This window comes from Erigeron canadensis, chromosome 7 (assembly GCF_010389155.1).
Source record: "Erigeron canadensis isolate Cc75 chromosome 7, C_canadensis_v1, whole genome shotgun sequence".
Taxonomy (NCBI): Eukaryota; Viridiplantae; Streptophyta; class Magnoliopsida; order Asterales; family Asteraceae; genus Erigeron; species Erigeron canadensis.
In genome coordinates, this window is record NC_057767.1 from 12,330,517 (window position 1) to 12,341,179 (window position 10,663).

Here is a 10,663-nt window from a genome sequence, read left to right on the forward strand (position 1 = left end):
GACATACTTTTGACGAATTTTTAAATCTGAGGACGGAGCCCGTACGGTTAAGGCATTTGGCTATCACACTTTATGACCTATCACCCCCCACCATCTCACCGCCGCAACGCGCGGGTACTTGCTCTCGTATATTATAAAGCAGATCTCCCCTGTTTACATTTTAAGTTTCAACATTTACTTTCCCAAAATGCCCATATATCAATTCTATATTTATCTAACACCCTTTCTCTCTCATCAAATTTCAACCAATCATTTTTTTTCTCTCCTCCATAAATCATTTCTTCCTCCAATTCATTCAAAATCTTTTATCTCAAAAACCGTACATCGATAAATTATAAAAATTATATGGGTGTTCTTAAAATTTAATGTTCTTTCATTAGAGATTACATTTGATATACTTTTGACGAATTTTTAAATCCGAGGCGGACCCCGTACGATTAAGGCATTTGGCTATCACACTCTATGACCTATCACCTCCGTCATCACACCGCCACAACGCGCGGATACTTGCTCTTGTACTTTTAAAAGCATGAGAGAATCTTGTTAAAACTACAAATTGAAGAACCCAATTGGTAGTTAACTCTATGGTTAAAACTACACAGTACGATATTATGAAATTGCAAATAAGATCATAAGAAAAAAAGGTAACCAACTTTGATCAGATTTTTGTTCCAGATAGCCAATTTTATGAAAGACATAGAAGATTGATTACACATGATTTAGCACAAACTTAACAATAGTTAAACAACTATACCTGTTCATCCATTGAAATCATCTCGATTGAACACAATCAACAACAGCAAAGCGAACAGAAGAACATGTATATATAATCCATCTTGAAACCTGCTGCAAATCATACCTATGAAGATAACTGCGGAATCCACAATTTTATTCTTACCATCATCACTTTACATCACCAGAATCAACATAGACTCCGAGACTCCTTGTATAGTTGTATAACTCTGTATTATGATAAAAGTATACAACTTGAAAAATATTTTGCTTTTTTTGTGCACTGTGAATAAGGAAATTACTTTTTTTTAGATAATTATGGATTAAAAGATGTAAAGCTTACATTTTAAGTTTCAACATTTACTTTTCAAAAATATTCATATATTAATTCTATATTTACTTAGCACCCTTTCTCTCTCCTCAAATCTCAATCAATCATTTTTTTTCTCTCTCTTTCATAAATTATTTCTTCTTCCAATTCATTCAAAATATTTTATCTCAAAAGTCGTACATCGATAAATTATAAAAATTATATGGGTTTTTTTAAAATTTCATGGTCTTTCATTAGAGATGTCATTTGATACACTTTCGATGAATTTTTAAATCTGAAGGCGAAACCCGTACGGCTAAGTCATTTGGCTATCACACTCTAGGACCTATCACCCCACTTTCTCACCGCCGCAAAGCGCGGGTACTTGCTCTCGTGGATTAAAAGAGCAATTGACATTTCAAAACAAACACTTGATTGGCATCAAAAATAATTATGAATTGAAAGTTTAGAACTTGAATCAGAATCAAAATAAAAGATTGAAAATAGGAAATGCTTACTTGAAAGACGTTGAGGTAGATAACTAACAAATGTGTTTGAGTTGTGATCTAGAGAGAAAAGCACTCAAAGTAATTATAAAAACAAAATACATCCAAAAATCAAATAAAAAAAAACCTGATTAAATAAATAATGAAAAGTTTCTACAAATTTCATTGAATAATTGTTGTTATGATACAATTAATCAAAAGGAAAGGAAGAAATTTTACCGTATGGGGGGAGTTCTTGAGATGCCATTGAGGTCGATCTGTCAATTAATACATTGAAGGTGATTTTTTATTAATGCCAACACCCAAACTCACTTCAAAATTCATAAATCAGAAAATTAATGGATCAAATTATTATAGGACCCTTACACTTCCAATACATATAATTAAAGCAGTGATAAATATACAATAACAATGATAAACCAGATACAAACCACTAATTAAAAATTTTCTCGTAAATTATATTATAACCCACCAATAAAGCTGACCTTTCACAAACCTTTGTTATGAAACCTTACAAACCCTTATTATGAACCTCATAAACATCTTTCTTTCTGAAACAGAACAATACAGTCTGCCAAAGTAGGTATTTTGGACATAAGTTCCAACACTTTGTGGTATTTATTAGAGGTGGAAATTTGGCTTGTGGGGTGTAATCTGCATTGGTGAATTGAAGCACTTTTTGTATCTCTCCGTAAATATTAGTGCGCCAAGTATGATTACATATAATCATAGTAAGTTTAAAATTTATTTCAAAATAATTATTCAAGAGGATTTATGCTATAGAATACAACGTGGACTGACTCATTACTTACTATAATAAATCAATGGGTAATCAATTTACATGAAACTTGTATTACTATAATACTATAATAAATCAATGGATAGTGAATAGTAACTTTTTGTCTTTACATAAAACTTGTAGATAAATATTTGATTCAGTATGAGGGAGTGGTCACCCCTCTTCCTCCAACACTAACCAATAAAATTTTGTCACTTTATTTTACTTCATTTTTCTTCCATCTTCCCCAAATCACGGGCGACACTTTCTCCATCTTCCCCCATCTCCACCTCATCATTTATTTTTCATTTATTTTTAATACTATTTCATTTATTTTTCATTTATTTTTAATACTATATAATTTTACAAACTATATAAAATAACAACATTAATCATTCATAAAACATTACTTACTATAATAAATCAATGGGTAGTGAATAGTAACTTTTTGTTTTTACATGAAACTTGTAAATAAATATTTGATTCAGTAGAGAGGGGAGGGAGTGGTCACCAATAAAATTTTGCCAATTCATTTTACTCCATTCTTTCCCCATCTTTCCCAAATCACAGGCGACACTTTCCCCATCTTCCCCCCATCTCCACCTCATCATTTATTTTTCATTTATTTTTAATACTATTTCATTTCTTTTTCATTTATTTTTAATACTATATAATATTACAAACTATATAAAATAACAACATTAATCATTCATAAAACATTACATTTTATTAAAAATATTAAAAAATCATTAAAAGAACTACCCGTGGATTCGTCGGAAGAAGTAGGATAATTTAAATCCTCCGACGAAGAAGAATTGGATGACATGTTTTTTTTTTATAAAAGGGATAGAGTTTTGGTATATAATTTGAAAGAAAGATGAGAGAAGAATGGAGAAGAATGGTATTTTGTTGTATAAAAATGGTGAAGTGATGTTGGTTTTATAGATAAAAAGATTAAATAAAATAAAATAAAATAATTTTTTTTTAAACTAACGGCCGTGAGACCCGTTGGTGGAGGCCCCACGCGTTTTGACCAGCCAATCACAACCCTCTCTCTCCTCCTTCTTCCTTTCTCTTTCTTCCTTCCCCCTATCGGGGTTCTTCCCCCATTTTCTTTCTCTCTCTCCTACGATGAACCGCTGGCGGCAGTGTGCCCGCGCGGCCCGCGACCCTGCTTCCTCTTCCCCGCGACCACTCCCTCCCCTCTAATGGTTCAATTGGTTTGGATGATGATTTCCATGGGAGGGGTCGCTGGTTCGAAACCCGCTTCCCCTTCCCTTTTATGTTTTTCTTTGTTTTTTAGAATAGTAACTTCTTATCTTTACATGAAACTTGTAGATATATATTTGATTCAGTAATTATGAAACAAAATTTTCTTTGGTTCAATTGGTTTGGATGATGGTTTCCATGGGAGGGGTCGCTGGTTTAAACTCGCTTCCCCTTCCCTTTTATGTTTTTCTATGTTTTTCATTAAAAAACTTTTGTCTTTACATGAAACTATTAGATAAATATTTGGTTTAGCAATTATAGTATAAAAGTTGCTTTGGTTCAAATAATTGGGATGTTGGTTTCAAAGGTAAAGGTTGCTAGTTCAAAACCCATTTCCCTTTTTTTTTCTTTTTATTTTACTAATTAGGGAGATTTGTTATATTACATTTTACCTCATATTTCTTTTTCATTTTTTCTTTGATTTTAAAATAACATTTAGGTTTTCTTGTTTTTTTGCTTTTTTCTTATATATTTAAAATTCTTATTTTTATATAACTTTTTTTTTCACACTTAGTTGCATTTTTTTGTTTTATTTTGAATTTTGAGGGTTTTCCTTAAATATTTTATTCAATTTTGATTTTATTTTGGAGGTTTTTTTAAACATTTTGTATTTTAAAAATCCGTTTTGTAACTTTTTGTTAGTTTAAAATTTTTTCTTTAAAACTTTTTTGTTTTCATTATACTTTTTCTTTTTTTCTTTAAAACATATATTTTTTTCAATATACTTTTTATTTTTCAACAATTCGATTTGTAGTGTTAGATTATTTTTTATGAAAATTTATTCCTTTAACATTTTATTGTAATTTTTGTTTTGCGTTTGTTTTTTGGACTTTTTTTTATAACATTTGTTCATTCGGTCATTATTAAAAGTAAACACAAACATCATTGTGTCGTAAATATTGTCCTTAACAGAAAAAATGAACACGTTGCAACTTGATTTTTTAATATTTGTTTTAATTTGAAAAAGTTTTTGGTTTTCTTTAACACCGCGACTCATCAACGCATAAGCTTTCAGAGATCGAAACTGCCCATCGGGCGGTATGAATTCCCTAGTTTATAAATAACTGGGTGTAAATTTTCACTGTTTATCTAATATTTCAGAGTATTTTTTTAAGCAACAAAACAAAACTTAGAAAATGGATTGCGCCGTCTAACAACTTGTTAAATGTATACTTTAGATAGATGGAGAAGAGCCATAGAGCCAGTGCTAGCCCAAACCGTGTGAGCCTATCTCCCCGATCTCATAATAGCACGGTGGAAGCTAGGTAGAGGCCGAGCATCTTCAGCACATAGTGCTAGTCCACCTACTACATCAAAACCTACCACCTCCTCCCTTAGATCATCTCCACCGTCCCGCAAACCCATATCACCACGGAGATTGAGTACCGGTTCTAATGGTACAATGAGCTCACGGGGTAGCAAAGGAAATTCACCCTCACCAAAAGTAAAGGCATGGCAGTCCACTATTCCGGGTTTTTCGACTGAGGTCCCACTGAATCTCAGAACCTCTTTGGCTGATCGACCCGCATTGTATGGTTCGTGGCTCTTTACCAGCTTCAAGAAAGTAGCAGACAATCAATGTCACCGACTGCTTCTAGAAGCATTAGTTCATCTCACAGTCATGAGAGAGATATATTCAGTTCACATAGTAAAGCTTCAGCTGGGTCATCTGCTGAGGATGATATGGAATCTCTTTCTTCTGTTCTTATTGGCAGTGCACAGCGGTCAAATCCAAGAAAAGCTGGCGGCTTTCAGAAAAGTAAACGCTCTGTTTCTAAAAATCCGAGTAAAGTCTAGCTCAGCTCCTAAGACCATTAGTAACCATTCACCATTTTCACCTACACTTTTTCCTGCCACATCAGCATCACCTTCTCTTTCTTTCACCTTATCTTTTTCTCCTTAGAGTATTCACAGTGGGAGGCACTCATTCTCCAAGGACTAGTCCCTGTCAGCACCAAATCAGCGCCACATCAGCCCAAGGACTAACCAAGGACTAATCCCCTAAAACACCCACAATGCCAGGACTAGTCTAGGACCCACCCCATTTATTTATTTTTAAGCAACTAAAAATACAATATACATATAAATATATTTATAAACTTAAAAAAAACATTCAATTAATTAAAAAAACACACTTCATTCATAAAATTTAAAAAAAATATATAAAAAAACTTAGAAAAAAAAAATTACAACACACATTAAACTAGAAAATTAAAACGAAATTGTTCGGTACATAATAATAATTAAAACCACATATTAAACCAACTAAACACCGCAGGGACCTCGGACTAACGGTGTGTACTCTGCCATCAACCTCTTCTTCGCGTCCTTGATGAACATCTTCTCCTCGTCGTCCAACTAGGTCGTTCCCATGAAAGAAAGTGCCGAATACATCGTCCTTTTTGTTTCTTCCTCGCGTATCCAAGTTAGTGACTCCTTCTGGGACTCCATAATCTCGGTAGGGTGCTACAATGCCTCTCTAGTCGTGTTGCGATGTCTGATGCTGATGAGCGAGCTGAACCTGCATCGGAAGAGGCGGAAGTGCGAGGAGTCTTTGATTTAGCTGGACGCGCATACGGGTCAGGCCCGAAGAGTTCGTTTTCGGTTCCAAGATCGACGGGTGCATAGGCAGGAGCATCCTCATCACTGTCAACATCCACAACTCCCGGTCTTCGGTTTTTCATGTTACGACCCAAAACATCCACGGCGGAAGGCGCGAAAATCAACGGCTTATCCTTCAAAAGTAACCAACAATCATACATATTAAACGTGGCCCCAACTTCTTCTTTGTAGGCGGATCGCGCCTCTTCCATCACTTGGGCGTGGTTTTCTCCGCTAATTCGGTTATCATCGTACTTGGAATAAATGGCATTGAACTTGGCAACATGGGCTCGAATCTTCCTCCATTTTGACGTCAATTGATTCTTGTTTCGTTGATATTCCACTTGTGCATTGTAGTTCTCAATCACTGTGTCCCAGAACATATCACCCTTTCGATCAGTCCCAAAATCTGGATCCTCGGACGCATCGAGCCAACACTCGGTCAGAATCTTCATCTCCAACTTGGTCCAAGCTTTCTTCGACTCTTTTGGTCGACTGCAGCTCCCTTTTTGCTACTGGCCATGCGTTTACTTTCCTTTTTTGGTTGGATGACTCTGGTATATCGACTGGTGGTGGCTGTGGTGCGGCTAGTGGTGGCTGTGGTGGTGGTTGGACCGCGACTTGCGGTGGCAGTTGGGTTGAGGGTGGTGGTTGTTGGGATAGCCATTGTTGGTATTGATAATCGTTTGGTGATGGTATGTAGGGTGGATATTGTGGTGTGGATGGTGAGGTGTGAGATACTTGAGATGGAGCGGAGGAGTTAAAGAAGTCGTCACCCCGTTGGTTGCTAAAGTTTCTAGACATTTTGTATGGTAGAAATGGGTGTTGTTTTGGAGAAATTTAGTATAGTTAATATATATGGCCGGAATGTATATACTATATATATATATATAGCATTTTGGAGAAGATGACTTTTGCATGGGTGGTAAGTCGACCGTTATAGCCTCCAACGTTCAAAAAATTTGAATTTAGCTTCGAAATTAAAAAAAAATGCAAAACTGTTCATCTCTGTGGGAATGAACTCGCAAGAACGAAGCAAGGGACGAGCCACACCTAACCGTGTGCGCTCGTCCATGAACAAAGAACGAGTGGGGAACGAGCTAGAATGGGACGACTGTGAATGCCCTTAATCATTCACCTACCATATGGACCCCACTTTAATTAAATTCATAACACAATACATATAACTAAAGATAAAATATTTTATTAATATATAACATAAACTACATTAATTAAAATAAAAATTTTAAATAATGTCGCATGCTTAGTTCACCAATATTTAAAAAAAAAAAATTTACAATCAAAATAATCAATTATAACATTAAATAAAATAAATAAATAAATAAAAAACTACTAAATAAAACTAAATAACCAAAGGATACATTCAAACTAGAACAATACGGGTTAAAACAAAGAATTGACAAAAGTGCAAGTATCCCAATAAATTAAGAAAAGTGCAAATATGTTTAAAGTACTTGAAACATGTTCAAGTTTGTCTATAAAGACGAGCATAATACCCGCACGTTGCGGCGAAATTTTGTTTTAGTAGTGACAATTTGTTATAAAGGTAGATACGGTAATTCAGTGTTGTAGTGTACAGAGGACCATTTTGAAAACCATATATATAGTGAAAGGGTTTTTTGGAAGAAAAAAAAAGTATGCTTAATTTTTTAAGACATGTCATAAATAAAACTTCAAAATGCTTTATAAGGGAGTATAGATATAGATAGAGTGGATTATAAAGAAATACCATGAAATGTCGCAAAATCAAACATAAGATAACAGAGGCGGAACCAGAAAAAAATCTCAGAGAGGGCAAAATTAAAAAATCCGTGAAATATAAATATAAAAGGGGTCAAAATGTTAAAAACGTATAAGAAATTTTTTAAAATCGATGAAAAATTTGAAAATACATGACAAAATCTAAATTTTGAGGGGGACAATTGCTCTCTTTGCTCCCCATGTGGTACCGCCCATGTAAAATAGTAGAAAAAACAATGAATGATAAATGTTCAAAATAATTAATTGACGACTTGTATAGTATCTTGAACCTTGGAATCATCGGCGTCCTTAATTATCTTATCTTTATCTTCCATAGCAACATCATTAATCATGTTGCATTCATTGATCTGGTCCAAAGGTTCCACATTTGTGCCATTTGAGTCCAGAATAGGAGCTTCATTTATGGTTGTAGAAGTTACACGAGGCCCCCATTGAATTTCATCCATCATTGCTTCTTCACAATCCGTGACCTTTGGCTGCATTTCATAATCATGTAAATCTGAGTCAAGTGTAGATGCTCTATTGGCAACAACCGGGAGCAACGGGGGCACTACACGTGGCATAATGGCATTGACGTTGTTTAAGTCACCAAGTTCAGCACCATAGTATTTTGTGACTGTAACCTACGCGAAAATTCAGGTTTCATATTGTATTGATCAACTTTGATACCGAACACGACTGGGACTCCAATTAAGCTAGTAATAAAGAAGTCAATTATCTGGTTAGGATCGTCAGCACCCTATAAAAGAAGTATGATAAGTTAACTATGCGTATGGATACTCGATTCCGAGTGTTCAAAACACATGACTGGCAATAAATCATAAGAAAGTTCATTATGTTGAAGGTCTGAGTCATAACTTGTTCAGTGTTGGACAGTTCTGTGACAACAACCTTCAAGTTCTTTTTCGACAATCTCTGTGCAAAGTCCAAACTCTAGATGGAATTGATATCCTATGCGGAGATCGTGAAGATAATCTTTTCACAGTTAATCTTGATGATAACCAACCAACTGATAATATCTGTCTTGTTTCAAAAGCTACTTCGAAGAATTCTTGGTTGTGGCATAGAAGGCTGTCTCACTTGAATTATCAAACTATCAATGCTTTAGTCAACAAGCAACTTGTTATAGGCTTGCCTGACTACAAATATGAGAGTGAGCATGTCTGTCCTTCTTGTGCAGTTGGGAAGATCAAGAGAACTTCTCATAAACCAAAGAAAATTCCACACACTTTGGCACCTCTTCATTTGCTTCACATGGATCTTTGTGGGCCTATGAAAGTACAAAGCAGAAACGGGAAGAGATATATTCTGGTTATCGTTGATGATATATTCAAGATACACTTGGGTCAAGTTTCTTGCTTCAAAAGATGAAACAACTCAAATTTTGATCGATTTCATCACTTCCACTCAAGTGAATCTTCAACTTCCTGTCCGTTATATCCGTTCGGATAACGGTACTGAGTTCAAAAATGCCATCTTCAATGAATTTTGCAAATCAAAAGGCATTACTCACCAATTCTCTGCTGTTCGTACCCCGCAACAAAATGGTGTCGTTGAAAGGAGAAACCGTACGCTGGTGGAAGCAGCAAGAACAATGCTTGCTTATTCCAAGTTACCATCAAACACGTGGGCTGAAGCTGTTGACACTGCCTGTCACACTCAAAATCGGTCCATCATCAATCAGCGTCATGAGAAGACTCCTTATGAGGTTATTAACAAACGCAAACCCAACATCAATTACTTCCATATTTTTGGGTGTGTTTGTTATACCTTGAATGATCGGGAAAATGTTGGAAAGTTTGAAAGGAAAGGTGATGAAGGTTACTGTTGGTTACTCAAAGACATCGCGATTGCATATCGCATCTTTAATCGTCGAATAAACACGATTCAAGAAACCATGAATGTTTGGTTTGACGAGATGTCTGGCATGATATTTGAACAAGAAAGTTTGCTACCAACAATTAGTGATCCAAGTACTTCAAGTGCTTCCTCAAGGACGTCTACCTTAGCTTCAAAATTCAAGAAATATCCAACTCCAACAAGTGAAGAGCTAGATATTCTTTTCGAAGAATTCTACAACTCAAAACCGATTCAAGGAACCTCAAGTCATCAATGAACCAATTCCGAACAATTACCATATTCAAACAAATGAATCAGTTCCTGACAACTATCATGAATCATCTTCAAATTCTGCAGAGCAAGAAGAATCACCTTCAAGTGATATTTATTCTCAAAAGAATGTTCAAGAACAACCTTCTCAAATCATCCAAACAACAAATCCATCAAATACTCCAAATGTGTATGTGCCACTGGATTTTGATCATCCAAACTTTGAGGAAAGAGTTCTTCCAAGCTATGATTCCATTTCTCAACAGAACTCTGGATTTAATGATGATAATGTTGAAATTCATCAACAAGATCCTCTTCCTCATGACAACAAGTGGTCACGTATGCGTAAAGATCATCCTACAGAACAGATCATCGGAGATCCACAAGCTGGTGTTTCTACCCGTACTACAGTCAATGAGTGTCTTGTTGCACTTTCACTGAGTAAGATCGAACCCAAAACTGTCTCTGAAGCTCTTTGTGATCCAGAGTGGGTTAAAGCAATGCAAGATGAATTAGCTCAGTTTGAGAGACTGAAGGTATGGAGATTGGTTCCAAATCCAAGGAAAGAAGAACTAA

The 10,663-nt window shown here is 35.3% G+C and overlaps 1 protein-coding gene and 1 long non-coding RNA gene across 2 annotated transcripts; both read right to left on the reverse strand.

The window, feature by feature from the left end:
* Nucleotides 1-688: 688 nt before the first annotated feature.
* LOC122606565 lies at nt 689-2,259 on the reverse strand. Its single transcript, XR_006324946.1, has 4 exons — nt 2,045-2,259; nt 1,768-1,805; nt 1,561-1,608; nt 689-962 (listed from the first exon to the last, which is right to left on the reverse strand). It is a non-coding gene; the product is annotated as an uncharacterized LOC122606565 (long non-coding RNA).
* A 3,762-nt stretch (nt 2,260-6,021) lies between these two features.
* Nucleotides 6,022-6,651, reverse strand: LOC122608971. Its single transcript, XM_043782037.1, has one exon. The coding sequence runs from the start codon at nt 6,649-6,651 to the stop codon at nt 6,022-6,024; it is 630 nt and encodes a 209-aa protein (XP_043637972.1).
* Nucleotides 6,652-10,663: the final 4,012 nt, after the last annotated feature.